This window comes from Osmerus mordax, chromosome 28, assembly GCF_038355195.1.
Source record: "Osmerus mordax isolate fOsmMor3 chromosome 28, fOsmMor3.pri, whole genome shotgun sequence".
In the NCBI taxonomy this organism is placed as follows: domain Eukaryota; kingdom Metazoa; phylum Chordata; class Actinopteri; order Osmeriformes; family Osmeridae; genus Osmerus; species Osmerus mordax.
The window spans coordinates 6,337,615-6,355,114 of NC_090077.1; the positions used below are offsets into that span (position 1 = coordinate 6,337,615).

Consider the following 17,500-nt stretch of genomic DNA (forward strand, 5'->3'; position numbering starts at 1 on the left):
GAGAGAGAGAGAGAGAGAGAGGCTGGCAGTCTGCTGGTAAGCCACACACACACTAGGACTCTGTCCATTGACCACCCTGCAGAGCAGACAGTTTACTTTATCAACAACATAAAACATAAAAAGGTCTAGACATTTGTTTCTTTTCAGTAGATGTTACTTCCAATTCATATTTTTATCAGACGTTTAAATGAAGTTAGACGGGTTTCAACAATGGCTCCATTGTGATTACATTTCAAATGAATTCAAACTGCGACTTGGCTTGTTTTCTCCTAAAAATAAATAAATAGGAAAGTAGAAGGGAACACTGATATCATATGACTCATGTAAACAGTTTCCTGTTCTCTCTCCTTAGCAGGTTGCTAAGGAGAGAGAAGTAGGGGAGGGGTTGTGTGTGTGTGTGTGTGGGGGGGGGGGGGGCATGACCAGTCAAACCAAATAGCAGCCCTCCAACCCAAGACTAAACAGACGCAAACAGGAAAGTCAGGATTGGGGGCATACAGTATGTTCAAGAAAATAGATCAAAAATGACATTAAAAGCAACAAAAAAAATGAACTCCCATCTCTCTGTCTATCCCACCTTCCATTAATCCCTACATCCATCCCTTCCCTTAACATCCCTCCCTTTCAGCTGGACTCCGGGGCTCTTACCTGGCCATGCCCAGACTGGAGAAGCCTGCTGGGACGATAAGGAGGTCGATGCGGGGGAAGGGGTGGACTCCCAGCGTGCCGCGGGCGGCTGCCAGGCAACGGGGCAGCAGTGGGAGGAGAACCTTCCGGGCCTTCGGCAGCAGGGAGGGCGGAGCGAACACACGGTGAGGGACCACCCACTGCCTCCAGGCAGACGGGTCGGTGAAACGGCAGGGATAGTCGCCATGGGAACAAGGGATGTTTCATTGCCAGGCCAGGGCAATCGGTCACTGAGGGACTTTCGTCCTCCAGGCCTGAGTAATTGAATGTGGAGTGCGGGCAAGTAGTCACAGGGCTGTACATGTTTGTTGGGGTGCTCGGTTCCTGACTGTGTGGGTCGGAGGAATACAAATGATTCATGTTAGAACTGTAGATTTAACGAATCGCCATGCATGAGAATCTTATACTGAATGAACAGCATATTCACTGCAGCCGTGGAAAGCTGAGGAATGGAAATAATATCCATTCCTCATACATCCCAAGCGAAAGCCACAGAAAACCAAAATATTGAAGTGCCGGCATTAAATCTCATTCATCCCAAATCCAATATCGTTAAATCCATTCAGTGCTATAACTACGTGTTCCAGTACCCAGATATCATCCAAGTTTCCATCCAGCCATTCACGGAGAATAAAGACCCTCCTTGTGACTGGCTATGCCTGGGATAGAGAGGGCTGAGGTGAGGTAGAAGGCCGGGGGTGACAAGGCCTTACTGGAGCAGAACCAGGATGGGAGAGGAGGCCTACGGGAAAACCCCACCGGAGAGCTCCCAACACCACCACTCATCCCCTCACATGCAACCCCCAGTCTTGGGTCTCGACTACTGCTCGACACCATGACCTACCTGAATCCCACCACAGCTCTATAAGGAGCTCCGACGTCCTCAGCCCATCAATGTAGCCCACCTCCAGTCTTGAATAACATCCTTTCCTAACAGTCTCCCTATCTGCTGAAGCAGGGTAAGCTCTGCGCAAACAGCCAAGAGAGGAGGGCTACAGACAAGAAGAATAACAACATACCTGCCAGCCTGGACTGCCAAGGCCCCAGACCAGGCCTCCTCCTCCTGCCCCCTCCTCTCCCCTTCGATGGAAAGATCTGGGGTGGCTTGCAGCCAGTGGCCCACAGCCAGGGTGAATGTGGAGGCAGGCATGGGCATGGTGACGTAGTATTCCCAGCTAGAAGAACCTGCAGAAAGAGTGTGTGGGGGGGAGGGGGGAGGGGGCAGGGAGAAAGGGAGAGAAGGAGAGCGACGGAGGAAGGAAGCAAGGGGGGGGGGAGGGGGGGAAGGGAATAAAGAGGAATGACGTGAACCATGGGAACGTGGAGATATTACAGTAGCATCATGTGCAGTATCCACACTATGAGTATCCGTCCAACCCTTATGGGTACTAACAGTATACAACCACCCACCTGTCTTCTGGTTGTGAGTGGGAAGAGCCTGGTTCTCTCCACTCAGCAGAACCATACAATCCTGCGGCGCTTGAACTCTGGCCTGCCAGGTCGACATCGCAACAGCAGGCTCCTGACAGGGGAAGAGGGCCCGGTTGTTGATAGGAGAACCGGCAGTGTAAACACACATCCTGGAAGGTATAAACGATACAGTCAGCACACTGTAAAACACGTTTCGACTTATTGTTTGCGAGACCTGCTAACTTAGCTAAACATAGGCAAATGAGACAGTCGGACAAATGTAGTTCAGCAGTAGCTGTCTATTGATGCCTGTAAGCGAGTTGGTGAGGGATTGGCAGAGTTCATTAGAGCTGGCTTGTTCTTTGAAAAGCTAAAGTAGTGGCAAGCTAGGTTCAAATCATTAGGGCTAGTTAACTGGGCGTGGCTTCACGTTTAGCATTCCATTTTTGGCACAACTATTAGAGTTTAGTAAATGGGTTTGGGACAGCCATCACATCAAAGGATTAGCTAGGGGGTAGAATAGGCGTATCAGTGCAGCAGCTAGTTTACAAGTTACAACATGATTTACTTTTTATTTCACATCATTCTAAACTACCTTCCATAGACAAAAGTGGTGTCACGGCAACAACAGAATCCCAGCCAAGCCGAAATTAAGTAGACAGCACTCCCTATTGTGCGAGTCTGCTTAACAGAAGCAATGGAACAGTTTAAGGCAGTGGTCTTCAACCCTGATCCTCAGGGCCCACTGTCTGCTCCAACACAGTATTCAAATGAAAAGTCGTTTTCAGGCTTCTGCAGAGCTTGATAATGACCCATTCATTTGAATCAGGTGTGATGGAGCAGGGAAACATCTAGAACATACAGGACAGCAACATCTAGAACATACAGGACAGCAACATCTAGAACATACAGGACAGGGGGCCCTGAGGACCAGGATTGGATTTCTATAAATGGAAATCTATTCAATAGATACCAGTAGTGGGATATTTACAGTGTGATTTGATGTGCCAAAGGGCTTTGTGATGAGAAATCATTAAATGAAGTGCGGAAATGTGGGCAATAGTTTGGGGGGAATTTTGTATGGAAGTGCAGACCAAACCATATCATATTATGACTTTGACCCACCTATGGTCCTGGTCTCTGGTCCATCTGACAGAACCTCCCTCTGGCTTGGTCTCATAGCTGACCCTTAGGGCCCTGGGGAACCCCTGGGGGCTCCCAGCCCCCCTCTTCCTCACCTGAAGACTCCAACAATCTGTATGGAATAGAAGGGGCCCCCCGCCCTGGTACGCAGGGGCCTGGCTGCACTGGGAGTACAAGTGCAGCTGGCGTCTCCACTGATGAGAGGGAAGGGCGATGAGTCTTTGAACCAGAACTGCTGGCTGGCTGTCTGTGCTGGGTTCGGACCCCTCAGGCCCGACTGCCTCGAAAAGACTGGACATATCAGGCACAGAGGAGACGTCGACTTCCTCCACCTTGAAAACAACCAGGTCACAGCAGTCCAGCACTAATGTGAAGTCACCCTGGCTCGTGCTCTCCCAGCAGGAGTTGGTCTGTGACAGTTGAGTAGTTCCTTCTTTTTGTGCGGTACTACTCGTTTCACCCGTCCCAGCCACAGTCCTGTCATCAGCTGTGGCTCCGACCCTAACGGTTGCTTCAGCTCCTGCCCCAGCGGGGAGAGGTTCTAGAAACAACACCACACTTCCACGGATGAGCTGCTCTTGGAGAAGAACGGTCAGGTCCAGTGCGTAGTGCCTGACCAGCATGTGGTTAGTGTTGGCTCTGAGAGGCAGGTCGTCTCTGCCGGGGTCCACATCCAGCTCAGGCTCCATGGCTTTGTTAGAAGTCAAAGGCCAAACACTGGTGGTTGGAGAGGAGGTAAGTCTACAGATACAGAAAAATAAGAAAATGTAATTCAAGATAGTGCTGTGCTATGTGGTGTGATTGTACTATTCACGTACTAGCAAGACTTAAAACATTGAAACTGCACTCTCAATTGTAAGTGTTAAACTTAGTTTGTTGTCACATTCCAGTCCTCCTTCAAAAACAGCAAAAAAAGGTTTTTACAATCATATTTTCTCATGTGTTTATGATCTGGCACCTAAACCAAGCTCAAGCAAGCCTAGTATCCCAGAACTAACTTACATAACAGGCCTTCTATACAACAGAGACTTTGCAATCCCATTATTTACCCTGCTTGGGGGCAGAGAGAGTGGCTTAGCATGACAAGCCTATAATTACCATTAAAAGACAGAATTCCTCACAGGTCACTTGAAAAGAGAGTGTGCATGCATGTATGCTTGTTAACGTGTGGTCACATCTTTCTTCTACGGACAGTAAATCCATGATATGATCTTTGCTGCTCAAAACATGTTGTGACACTGTGGCGGCATACAAGCTAATCCTACACAATCCCCATCGACACAATTTGAATGAAAATATAGGCATGGTATGATTTTGTTCTCACATGTCATGGTGTATTATTTGAACTTATTTTGCTTACAGTTTTTCTTTAGAAAAGTTCACAATGATTATTAGGTTATCACAATGCTACCTGCACCAACGACAGACTTCAATACAGCACCTCCATCATTCAGATCCTACTTTGGCAATGTCATGGGTTTTTCATCCAATTTAACTAAACTGTCAACTTTCGAATTATAGCCTATTGGAATATTATTAAAAGTGTTAAAGTTGCACAGAACAGCTGTTGGTAAAGAACACCTATGGCTTTAGGGCTGGTACTATATAGGGAAGAGAAGACGCAAAAGCTTCTGAAAATTCTTCATTTATATCGTAAAAATTAAAAAGTCACTTTAAAACGTGTTCAGACAAGCACAGTCATCAGTGCACTATGCTCAAAAGCTGCGCAGATATTACAGCTATCGTGCCCTAGCTGGACCAGGCGAACCCAAATAAATTACCCTTCGTGACAGGATTTACTATCAGTACCTACTTCAAATAAGTTTACATCATTCGTTTCAAGCTCAGACATTCTGGTTCTAAAGACCTCAAGCTGCCACAACCGCTTAAGTGGTGGGTTGTACAGGTTGTAGGCTAACCCTCACCCACTTTGACTACCTTTTAAAAGAGGGTAGATAAACTTGTTTGATCAAATAGTATACACTTTTTTGACTCATTTCTGCAGGGGCTACACCCGTTTCATTACAGGACAGTAAGTGTCGACAGCGGTGTATTTTAAAACACGTGACAAATTTGAATGGATGAATGAAATATGAATGAAATATACGCGTACTTGTTGTAAAATATATAGTAAAATCTAATGCACAGTGCCTGTCAAGCAAAACAAAAACAACTTTACATCGAGAAAACGGTCTCGGCATTACAGATTTCAGAGCATTTCCTGTTAGTGGACTAACCTGAATCCAGTATGTTTACGACGCGCATTTATGTCGTCATCTTAAAGCGATTAGATATGGAATGTAGTTTTTTAAATTTTATTTACAGGTGTAGTTCATACAGAAAATCACAAACAAACTCAGTAATTTCAATTTTATTGAGACAAATTGATTTTCAGAAGTAACAGATATTATCAATATAATCAGGCTAGCCAAGCAGCAAAAACAACCACCAAAACAAGTGCACATAAGTGTAATTGCTTCAAAACAAACATTTGGAGAATGGCAAAGAATGTATACACTAAGAATGGCAAGGAACGTCTAGATTTTAATACAAATATGGCCCTTACAAAAAATAATAACTTGAGTTGAGTTACCCAAGTTCACTGTACACTGTTAGCAATATAAAACTACAGATTCCAACCACAGAGATGTACACCAATAGTTTGTAACAGAACGTCAAAGGAATAAAATGTGACTAAGTTGACAATGCAATTATATTTTCTGTTAGTTTTACAAGGAATGTGACGTCTACACACTGATTTAACTAAACAGAAGAGTTACTGATGTGTGAAGTGAAAGTAAACATAATATTAACATATGAAATTGTATAAGTTTGGCACAGCATATGCATTCTACTGTGTTACTTGAGTTGATAATGTGTTCACAATGTGACTAACACCTAAAAATGGAAACAATTTGATTATTGCCAGCTACGTTGATATATTATCTAAAATATATTCTATTAAAAAAAATCACAAAATAATTTCTCTTGACTTTGTAAACATTCTCTTTTTAATTTAGTAATGACTGTCTCTTAAACTGATGTAAATTTACACATGCCAGATGCATTTCTCAACTAAGTTATGTACCATGACTCTTTTTGTATTTCAGCTCATATAAAAACCCTCATAATAAATTAACCTCTATCACTATTAGTATCTACACAGCCAAGGCTGCCTGACAGAGATACCAAGTTAGCCTCAAGTTAACAGGACATCATGTAATCAACTGTGTCATTACAGTGTCTGAGAGTAGACTACTGTGGACTTGCATTGCTGCTCTGACAGGCACACACACACACACTCAAGAGACGGTAGCACAGGACACAATCATTCAACCGTTCAACAAGCTGGCTTTCTTATAGTCATTGCTCCTTTTCTCAGAACACTCAAGAATGCGTGCACACACACAAACACACAATTGAGAGGGAGAGACTGTCCATACACAATACTGGCGCATGATATAGTCCCTGTGCCTGCAAGGACCACAAGTCCACAGCAGTGTGCAGCCTCATGAATGGGCCTGCTAACAGTAACCATACAGCTCAATCGACTGGTTAACATGAATGAGAACACAGGAAGGAAGGTGAATTAGCACTCTCATTAAGTCATTGCTGTGGTTCTGGGGACTCTTTTGTGCTTGAAAAAAAAAAAGAAAAAAAAAAAAAAAGATGCAATCATCCAATGTTGGACTGTTGGCTTCAACATGATTGTGAGCTGTCTGTCGTGTGGTCCACAGAGCATGAGGCTTCTTACACCACCTTCGATCTTTCGTCTCTCCTGCTCTCTACTTCTGTGACTCCATCCCTTTTGCCTCTGTAGCATTCTGTGAGACGGGACTGTGTCTCAGGAGTTCTCCTCTAGGTTTCGACGGAAACTCAGCCGTTTGATGGAATCCCTTTTAGAGACGACAGGAGAAGGAAGGGAGAAGGGGAGTACAGGGGCGAGAGGGAGAAAGACAGAGAGAAAGACAAATAGCGAGAGGTAAATAAACATTAATGCTTTAGACTTTCTATGGAAATGCTGCTCTAGCACAGACGACATGAATACCAAGCACAGGACCTGTCAGTACCACCTGAAGCGGATCAAGAGAAAACATGAATTTAAACCATTTGCCTGCTTACAGACTGATTGACAGTCCTTGTGATCAGACCTGTATAACCGTCAGCTTTATTTCAGACTTAAAAGCCGAATAACATTTCTGGAAATGAATAATAAAACACAATAGAAAACCATACCATAAGTAATCATATGTGGCAATACACTCAAACACAAATACAGTACAACCATATCAACAAAAACACACAACAATAAAACGGGTAGGGACATAAAAAAAAGAAGCACGACATACCTCCTAGCCCTGCCAAACTCCCTAGCCAGGGTGTTTACCTGTTCTCCAGGCGTGGTTTGATGATGGGCTTGTACAGCTCTGGGATCTTCCTCTCCAGCATGGGCCGGAGGTTCTCCCTGAGACGGTTGTAGTTCTTCTTCAGCTCCTGCTGGTACTCCTTCTGGTCAGACGTGATCAGGTGTTTGTTCTTCTCCACAGCCTCGCCACACCTGCAGCGATGGGGGGGACAAGAAAAGGGAGTCAGGTGGCTGAGCGGTTAGGGAATCGGGCTAGTAATCAGAAGATTGCCGGTTTGATTCCCGGACGTGCAAAAAAAGACGTTGTGTCCTTGGGCAAGGCACTTCACCCTACTTGCCTCGGGGGAATGTCCCTGTACTTACTGTAAGTCGCTCTGGATAAGAGCGTCTGCTAAATGACTAAATGTAATGTAAGAAAAGCAAGACCAGTAAACCCCCCAGCACAGTGGCTGCCAGAGCCTGGGTGTGCGGGTGTGTTTGTGCGAGAGTTGCCTCAGTGTGCGAGTCTGTCCACACGTGTCGTTTGAACAGAATAAGGAGTCCCAATGGGACTGGCAGCAACGAAAGCCCATCAAGTGTTGTGTGTGTTTGGAAAGACCAAAAAATTACTTGGTGATTGGTGATTGGCTGCAGCACCAGAGAGCCAGACATGGAGGGCAGGTTTGGGGTACAACACTGACTTATCCCGACAGGCACCATGGCCCGATACAGCTCCCCCCTCCCCTCCACACATACACACACAACCTTGTTGTATATGGAGAGATGTGGAACATTGCAACCACATGGTTCTGTTTATCTCTTTGCTCTAAATGAAACTAATATGGAAACTGTAATGTCATGTAATGGTATACGCTTTAAGCTTGAAGCAGGGAGTTCTGCTCGTAGAAAAAAAAGAGAAAAAAAAACTTTTCCTTCTACTCCTTAAAATTAAGATCTGCGGATATTAAGGAAGCAAGCCGTCTCACATCCAGGCCAAACCAGCAAGAAAGGTCGATTTGCACTGCAAATGAGCGCGCTCGTGCCAGCTTGCCTTGGATTATAGAAGAAAATAAACATTTCGGAAATTACGGTAAATATTTGCCGGCCTGCAGTCTGCTGGAATGTGACGTGAGGTTTCCAAAATGAAAGCCACCTTTTTTCGGAGGCCAGCAACAGATTCCCACGCGAGACTCTCACCTCCAGCTCTGCATCTTCATATCCATGGCTTCATGGGTACTGACACTTGGTTTAGATTGTGTTTGGAATATTCAAAATGTAATGAAAGTCCCCCTGGGAACAATTACAAGCTTTGCTCTCCCGTGGAAATGAGAAACATCTGAGAGATATTAAGGTGAAAACGGCTTCATACCTCAGAGGAGGGAATAAGAAGCCACGTTTAGCTGGAACCTATCCTCATGTCACCTACAGTAGCTACTGCGTGTTCTGCTGTTACATCTACGAATGGGTCTTGGTTCGATAAACAATCAACACCTTTCTATTTCTCCGTCTCTTTTCATCAGACTCTTACTGTCGGTTTGTCCCTATTGGTGTCTGTCTGTCTGTCGCTTACAGTCCGTCTGTATTTTACCATCTGCTCGTGTGTCTTTCTCATCACAATGACTGACACATTATTAAGTTGTTTATGAACATTCAACCAATATGGAAATGGTATTAGTGACCACACATGGGAGAACAAATGGCACAAGCCACCACAAAAAAAGTTTAAAAAAGAGAAACACCGTTTCAATGAATCAATCTGTCACACCACCTACCGAGTCACTGGCAGACCCCGAAATGAAAACAATATAGCGCTCAAAGACACAAGGGTTCAAATGGAGAGTAAAAGTGAGTCATTGTAAGAGAAATGGCATTAATGTGGTGCGGTTCTGGGCGCGTGTATTTGGATGTCTGCGTGTGTGTGTGTGTGTGTGTGTGCGAGTGTATTTTGATGTGTGTGAATGTGTGTGTGTGTACTTTTCTGCGCGTGTTTATGTAGGTGCTGTGTAGCCACCGGCTGGGGGCTTTGGCACCGTCCTCACCTCATGATGAACTCTTTGAAACAGAGGCGCAGTTTGTTGTGGTGACGGAACAGCTTCGGGTCCGCCGGGATTTCATTCAGAAAGACCTGGGCCACCTCCAACGGCCCCTGAAGAGAGACAGGGAGAGAGACGAGGAGAGGGAGGAAGGGGGTCGGAGGGAGAGGCAGAGAAAGGAAGGAAACGAGACGAGAAAGTACAAGAGGGTGTCAAAGAGGGAAGGGCGAGGGAGAGAGGGCGAGTGAGCGAGAGAAAGAGAGCAAGGGAGAGGGGGAGAGAGAGATGGGGAGGGAGGGGGGGAGGTGAAGAATCGCTCTTATTCAGCAGGGAGGAAACGGCCGGGCCAGGAGAACGGCCTAATGCATCTAAACGGCAGGATGAAGAGCCAGAACATGAGGAAAATATCAGACCGGAGTGGCCATGATTAGCCTGCTGCTACACTAATGTCACCACTAACCCTGTATACGGCCCGCCATTCGCCCCCCATTCGCCCCTAGGAGATCTTGTTATCCTAACCTCCATTCACATTGAAACCGCACCTCGCTCACCGTGCTCGGTCATGACAGCCAGTCAGTAAACCAGCACTGATTAGTTTTACTGCAGCGGATGGCCATGTCTGAACTTGGACAGGCGAATAGACAGCCAGGAACCCGACCAACCACTGATTGCGCTCCGGAAGATTTGTTTATGGGAACTGGGAACAATGAACCTCAAGGTTGTGTAAACAGCCGTCAGGTTTGAGCAAGGCGATAGCTTTTAGATTGAGACTAGGGGAGATGTACTGTTGCGGGGGGGGGGGGGGGGGGGGGGGGGGGGGGGCTAGGCAGGCTGGAAGGGCATCGTTACTCCAGCATTTAGCCTGGTCCTGCTGTCGGGAGCTGAGCGCCATCACATCAAAAGGAGGCTCCTTCGTCATGTGGAGAGAGTAGACTTGAAAGGCGAAGCTGGGAATTAACGTTTTAACGGTGCCAGGAAGACGAGCGCGGCGGACATGAAGCTATAGGATGAGATGAATGCTTTGATGTGACCCCTTCGCTCCCACCTGCGTGCCGAGATAACTAGGGAAACAGGAAATGTGGGGGCAAATAAATGTAATAGGTGGCAGAGAATCTTCTAGACTGGTGACGATGGGAAGCACGGGTTTGAAGCTATTACGCATGCATCATAAATATGACATTACTTATCAAATTAAAAAAACTACAGTCAATCTCATTAAAGTGAGTAGCTGTTGTCATCTGTTCCTCATACACTGACACAAGGGGATAACCATTGTTGTACTTAAACCACAGAGGTGAAGTCGGCCATCTTGGCCATGGCGCCTCGTTCTTATCAAAGCAGCACGGCCAGGTTTCTTGTTGGCGGGGGAGACGCCGTCGTACCTGGTTGACGGTGGCGCCCACGGCGCCCTGGAGGAGCATCTGCAGCATCTTGGCGTCGGGCTGTTCCCGGTGTGTGGCCACGGCCAGTTCCCTGGTCTTCTTCTGCATGTCCTCGATGGCCACCTCGATGGGCGTCAGGTCAAACTGAGGGAGCGAAAACGGATTTAATGCAATTGGTCTTCACTTTGGTCACGGGACCTTATTTTGCCAACTGTCCCTAACGCTAGAACTAATCTCGGCAAAAGGGTTTTTATCAAGGCATAACCTGCGCCATCGGCAAAAATGTCCCACTAATTGGTTTTAAGTCATTGATGAAAGCTTTTGGGACGGATTCCTTATCCTGTAAATATTTTGCCACTAGCTTCGTTCGTTTTTTTGATTTACGCCTGTGACTTTGTTCACGTCGTCCGTTCGTAACTACGAAATACCTTGCTGCTGCCTATCTTGGCCAGGACGCTCTTGAAAAAAAGATTGGTAATCTCAAGAGCCTCTCCTGGTTACATGAAGTTGAATAAAAAGGGAGGTCAGAAGGAGAGAGGCGCCAAAAAAAAGAGAAGGCGACGGAATTATTTTTTTTTAAATACGGCAACGGAAGGGTAAGAGGACAAGGAGCGGATGAGGGAGCGAAGCCGGGGCGCCGGTACCTCCTCTTTCTGGATGACGTTGATGCGCGTCTTGACGTAGGGGAAGGCGTGGGAGGTGGTCAGGATGGTCTTCCTCTTGTACTGCTCGCTGAGCTCGCCGCGCGGCCGCCCGCTCTTGGTGAAGGGCGTGGTGTACATGAAGCGGCGCAGGTTGAAGTTCTTCTCGAAGTTGGTCAGGCGGTCCTTCATCTCGTAGTCGTCGAAGAAGGGCTCCACGTAGGTGATCTGGATATAGGCCTAGGCTCGGTCGATGAGGAAGCACACACAGAAACAGAGATCTCCATATGACTGAACGTGGACGACATCGTGGGATATTTCCTCGGTCCACGTCTTGAAATGGGCGGCGCAATTCTATTGACTGGCATCATTATCGTGTATGTGATGTGTAGGGGAGTTGTGTGTGTGTGTCGGTTCTCTGTACCTTGTTAGAGTTGAGCTTGTTCTTGTCCACTGGTGTTGAGTCTTTGATCATCTCCAGGGCATCTCCAAAGCACTGGCTGTAGAAATTCTAGTTGAGCGGAAACACACAGAGAGTGGCTCACATGTTAGTCTCTGGAGGGCAGCTCTGTTCCTCTGCTTTCCTTTGTTGTCGGTTGCTTTGTATTCTCCAGGTTCGGCCCCTTTACTTCGACCAAACAGACAGCACAGTTTCACTATACTTGAGGTTTGGTCCCCACAAGGGTGGTTAAACAAGACCCCCACACACACGTACACACGCATACCTCCAGTCTATGGGATATCTCGGGCAGATGTGTGATCGCAGGCTCCTTGTAAACAAACTCCCTCTCATCCAGGTCACCGAACTTGGCCCCGTAGAATCCCACGCGGAAGTAGGTCCCGAACATCCTCTTATGACCCTGAGGAGGATGAAGGAGACACAGAAGAAGAGGAAGAGTGTAGAAGGGAAAATAAGGGAACCAGGAAGAGTAGAAGGAAGAAGAGCAGAGAACAACATAAAAAAAACAGGAAGTTGGTGACAGAGGAAAGAGGATTGGGTCAAGCAGTCTACAGGTGCAAAAAAAGCAACCCGGACAACTTCTACTCCACCAAACATAAATTGCATTAAGTTGTCTTGAACGATGTACATTAGCGTCAAGTGTTCCAGTACCTTCTGGATGATGTTGTCAAAGGCTCGCTGCAGCTTGTCGTGGGTGGAGGAGAGTTTACGGAAGTTTCTGTCTGCCTCTAGAATCGGTAGGATGATCTTATACACCTCATTCACTGCCTCGTACAGACCACCCTTTAGACAAGACCCAATCGTCACACACAGACATGGTTGGTGTACAGGCACTGTTGGTGCTTGGGAAAAAAAGTATGAAAGACGTATCCACAGATGGAGAAGCTCATGGATGAATACAGTTACAGGGTCATTTGTAAATGTTAACGTTAAAGGTTTTGGATCAAGGGTAGGTAAAAAAAAAAAAAAAAGAAGGTATCTGCTGAGCTATCACCATCACCCTCCTCAACATCATCACCTTCCTCCTCCCCCTCCTCATCATCCTCCCACTACTCCCAACACTCCTCCCTCCACTCCTCTCTCCCACTCCTCACGTTGCTGAACAGCTCGGCTGCCTGCTCCAGCAGTCCCACCAGGCCGCTCTCTGTGAAGTAGCGTCCTGAACACACCCCGTCCTCGTCTGGAGACAGGATGTCGTCCGACACCGCAGACTCCTCCAGCGCGTTGGGTGAGATGTTCTACAGAGAGGAAGGAGTCAGGCAGGCAAGTAGACAGCCGGCCAGCCAGCCATCCGGTAAACCAGGCAGCCAGTCATTCAGTCCACATTTCCACCCACACGATATTTATTCAAACTTTCGGGTGAAACGGAGTAAGACATTTCTGGAAACGAGCTTTGAAAACACCAGTAGTCTATGCGGAAGAGCTCCTCCCACTGGCCACATGTCATACACCTCACAAGAACGTATTGCTCACGCGCGCGTGTGGTACCTACCTGGAAGGTGACGCTCCCCACGGGGAGGTACTTGTGGTCCTCCAGCATGCTGAGGTACTCTGCCACCAGGGCGGCAGCGTGCACCAGACACATGGCCGACTCCGTGAAGCACTTCCTGTTGTTGTGTTTCTCCGCCATGTTCTGCAGCCAGGTCAGGCGCAGGTCAGGGGAGGTCTGGTAGCCCTTTGCTATTCTGCATCGAGGCGGGGAAAAGGACAATTTGGAACCATTTGGATGCGACCGTTTGACGACAACCGTTCGCGGAGACCGTGTTGGTCCTTTGTGTGTGTGTATGTCAAGGGGCCGCGTGTGTGATCACGTTTGGTATACGGCTGTAATTGGGGTGTGACCTTGCCAAAAACGGGTCACGTGGATGTGACTGCAATACAAAATGGCCGTCCCGAAGATGAATGGCACGCGATTGAGGGGCATGAGGACTCATAAGCGAGTAGGCCACTGTATGCATAAACGCACAAATATGTCCATGTATTCTGTCACTCACTCACTCACTCACTCACTCACTCACTCACTCCCACCCTCCCACCCACCCACCCACCCTCTCTCGCAGACACGTACTGTGACTGTCTGTATTTACATCCCCGGGCCTAGATCACAGGGCTAAACTGTAACCACATGGTTTCCATAGTGAACACAGCAAACAGGAGAAAAAACATTTGAACCCAAACCACAGACAAATGGGAACCAGCAGCAAAACACAGGCCGGGGTTTGTGTGCACGCGTGTGCGCTTGCATCTGTGTCTTTGCGGGTTTAGGAATCTACGCGTGTGTGTGTGTCTGTGTGTGTGTGTGTGTGTGTATATGTGATACCTGTACATGAGGTCCATCAACATTTCGGGGTCTTCCTGGAACTCTCTCATCTTCACAGTGTCTGACAGGATACTGTTTAGGTTCCTAAGCAGCTCATCCACCTAAAAACACACACTTCTAATTACACCACTATGCGTGTGAGTGTGTGTGTGTGTGTGTGAACAGCACATCTCCACGTGGGCTGTACCTGCGGCGGCAGCTGTGTGTTCTGCATCTCGACGTCCTCCTCTGCGTAGGCCAGGATGGTGCGGAGCGATCGGCGCAGGTGTTCCTCGTGGAAATCGGACGACTTGCCCACCAGCGAGGCCAGGGACATGGTCACCTGCATCTTCACCCGGGAGAAGTTCTGACCACACAGGAGGAGGGAGTGGAGATCAGCGACAGTGAAACCAGTCCGGCTGACCAGGCTGACCGTACTTGAGGCCACAGAAGACATTTCGACGAGGACATTCACGTGATGCAGTTCCATTCAGATGAAAAACGTTCTCCCTAGACACTGAGGACTATGATATGACTTGAAACGATTACTTCAGGTAAAGATATCTTGTTCCTTGAGTATATTGAGTGTTCTTTGTTGACAAATTGGATCATGTGAAAGGAAAACACTCTTTGGCGTGATGGAAAACATGCGTCTCTCCTTTTTTCGTTCTCTGCCTCCCTTCTGCCTCATCTCAGAGTCTGTCCATTCTTCACTCCTCCTTCTCACATGAAGCCCCAGATAAAACGCCCTCCTCCTTCATCCATCTCCTCTGACCTCATCTAACCTGAGTGTGTGTGTGTGTGTATATGTGTGTGTGTGTGTGTAACCCCATCCATCCCCACTATCAGCAGCTGAGCGGGAAATGATCCTCCATTAGGGCAGACATAATCATCCATGGATCATCCCCACAGCCTCATTCTGTTCTACTGAGTGTGGAGCCAGGGCCCCATCACCGTCCTGGGGATGTGTGTGTGTGTGGGTGTGTGTGTGTGTGAGTCACATGTCGACGCCACTCCTTCTCCACCTTTTTCCTGCCAGCCCTCCTCTACCTCCGCTAAAACACAAATCAAACCCGCCCTATTAATTTTATACATTAACGGGAGGAAAATTGGTTCACGCCTCATCCTCTTTTTAAACCTTAATCTCATTTAGTGGAAAGAGGGCAAATGAGAGAGAGAGAGATAGTCATTCTGGAGGGATAAACATGACTCAGGAGGATGCTATGCTAATTCGTCTCACAGCTATAGCAGGAGAGCCTTATACAGCACGTAAACAAACAGAGGAAAAGGCCTTTCACTCGAAATGAAAAACAAGTGACCGTGATTTCCATGGGAAGGGAAAGAATATTCCGGGTGTGCATGTTTGCGTGCGTAGGCATAGGTTAATGGGTGGACATTAGGGACATCCCTACCAAAGTCAAAAGATCATTAAACCCCCCCACCTCCCCCCCCAATTATAAGGGAAAGTTTCCTGCCTCAGTCTCCCTACTGCCCTCTCTACGCTACTATGGCTTTTCACCCTATCCCTGCCTCTCTCTCCCTCCCTGTCTCTCTCTCTCTCTCTCTCTCTCTCTCTCTCTCACACACACAGCTCTGTCATTAGTTAAAGGCAGACAGGAACACAGGGGGCAGACAGTGACAGATCTCCCCGTGCACTCGGAAACACATCATTCAGCAAAAACCTTCTCCAGCGCTCAAAATAGACGTGGAAAAGACATTAATGCTGGGCTAGAGAGGCGAACGGAGGGGATGGACTCGGAGTGTTCGAGTGTGTGCGGAGAGAGAGAGACAGAAAGAGAGAGACAGAAAGAGAGAGAGAGAAACAGAACGAGAGAGACAGAGAGAGAGAAGAAGAAAAAACTGAGAATGCGTTTAGCATCCGTGTGTACGTGTGACTGTGCGAGTTCGGCGCGCGTGTCCTCACACTGGCCGAGCTGTAGCTGTATCTCATGATGAGGTAGAGGGTGGCGCAGGCCTGACTCCTGTTGCCGTCTACTGGGCTGCTGCAGTACTGCAGCACCTTCTGACACAGGTCGGCACACTGCTCCGCCTCCTCCTCGAACAGCAGCTCTCCGAACTGCACGGCGAAGCAGGAGTGGAAAACACCCGCCGTGCGTACATACACAGAAACACGCACGCACACACACACAGAAGATCTGTCAGCAAACGATGCAAAAATGGGAATATACACTCACAACAAACATTCCCGCAACTTATACACGCACACACACACGGACATACTGAACACACACACAGTCAGCCAGGGAGGGGGGGCCCACCTTGACAACCAGAGCTCGCAAGGTGCTGAAGCAGTGAGACAGGAAGGTGGTGCTCTGGGTACAGGAGAGACAGTGGAGCAACACCCTCAACACACCGCCTATCACACTGTCCTTATAGTCCGACAAGGGGGTGGCCTGGAGGAGCACAACACACGGAGCAGCCAATGTCAGGGTCAAAAGAGGTGAGTGACAGTCAAACCGAGCCAATCCTGTGTGGGGAGGTTGTGTTCCGACCTGGACAATGGTCTCTAGCAGGTCCAGTACAATGAGGTTCGCCTCTGTGGCCAGATTCCCGCTGATTATAGCCTCTTGGTCCAGCTCTGCCTTGGTCCTGAGGTGGTTCAGGTTTGGGATGTTAAAGGCAGGATAGGTATGTTGTAATGTTGTTGAGAAGCACTTTTTGTCATATTTGCTGAGATAAACTTCACATCTTGACAGCAACCAATAAATCGAAAGGTTCAACAGTAAGATGTAATCAATCTGATACATGTGGGCATTGCAGGACTTTAATATACAAGACAGCATTTGGACCGAATGCAATGATTGGACAGGCTGTTTGTCTGTCTAACTACCTACCTCCTGGCAGTTGTCAGGCAGCGCGTTCATGTGTTTTGTAGGAGTGTCTTTGAAGGGATGGGGCGGGATATTTTGGGTTGAATCTTTTCGAACTCGAGCCAAAATGGCTAGGTTCTTCAAAACTTACTGACCCTGCCTTTAACGTTTGATTGTGTGTGTGTGTGTGTGTGTGTGTGTGTGTGTATGTGCGAGTGGGTGTGTGTGCGACTCACTTGTCATGTTTGTCGTTGGTCTGCCTCCACTGG

General features: G+C 47.6%; 2 protein-coding genes across 6 annotated transcripts in view; both read right to left on the minus strand.

Annotated features, from left to right (window-relative positions):
• The window catches only part of aopep (aminopeptidase O (putative)), a gene marked incomplete in the record, with an annotated part of 34,935 nt that extends 31,006 nt beyond the window's left edge, over positions 1 to 3,929 (minus strand). The window contains 4 exon segments of the mRNA XM_067230971.1: positions 649 to 888; positions 1,707 to 1,872; positions 2,098 to 2,267; positions 3,223 to 3,929. Of these exon segments, the coding sequence (XP_067087072.1) occupies positions 649 to 888; positions 1,707 to 1,872; positions 2,098 to 2,267; positions 3,223 to 3,929 (1,283 nt within the window).
• A 1,667-nt stretch (positions 3,930 to 5,596) lies between these two features.
• Positions 5,597 to 17,500, minus strand: part of dock8 (dedicator of cytokinesis 8) — a 44,342-nt gene continuing 32,438 nt past the window's right edge. For 4 of the 5 annotated variants that reach the window (XM_067230995.1, XM_067230999.1, XM_067230997.1 and 1 more), the window contains 16 exons: positions 17,468 to 17,500; positions 16,914 to 17,010; positions 16,680 to 16,814; positions 16,325 to 16,477; positions 14,609 to 14,767; positions 14,422 to 14,522; positions 13,594 to 13,786; positions 13,196 to 13,339; positions 12,753 to 12,884; positions 12,367 to 12,501; positions 12,066 to 12,152; positions 11,645 to 11,881; positions 11,001 to 11,144; positions 9,625 to 9,731; positions 7,628 to 7,798; positions 5,597 to 7,136 (listed from right to left, as the gene is read on the minus strand). The exon at positions 17,468 to 17,500 is cut by the window's right edge and continues 55 nt beyond it. In XM_067230995.1, the coding sequence (XP_067087096.1) occupies positions 7,085 to 7,136; positions 7,628 to 7,798; positions 9,625 to 9,731; positions 11,001 to 11,144; positions 11,645 to 11,881; positions 12,066 to 12,152; positions 12,367 to 12,501; positions 12,753 to 12,884; positions 13,196 to 13,339; positions 13,594 to 13,786; positions 14,422 to 14,522; positions 14,609 to 14,767; positions 16,325 to 16,477; positions 16,680 to 16,814; positions 16,914 to 17,010; positions 17,468 to 17,500 (2,080 nt within the window). In that variant the 3' untranslated portion in view covers positions 5,597 to 7,084. Of the gene's footprint in view, positions 7,137 to 7,589; positions 7,799 to 9,624; positions 9,732 to 11,000; positions 11,145 to 11,644; positions 11,882 to 12,065; positions 12,153 to 12,366; positions 12,502 to 12,752; positions 12,885 to 13,195; positions 13,340 to 13,593; positions 13,787 to 14,421; positions 14,523 to 14,608; positions 14,768 to 16,324; positions 16,478 to 16,679; positions 16,815 to 16,913; positions 17,011 to 17,467 lie in introns of all 5 variants that reach the window. The other variant, XM_067230996.1, reaches the window with a different exon arrangement.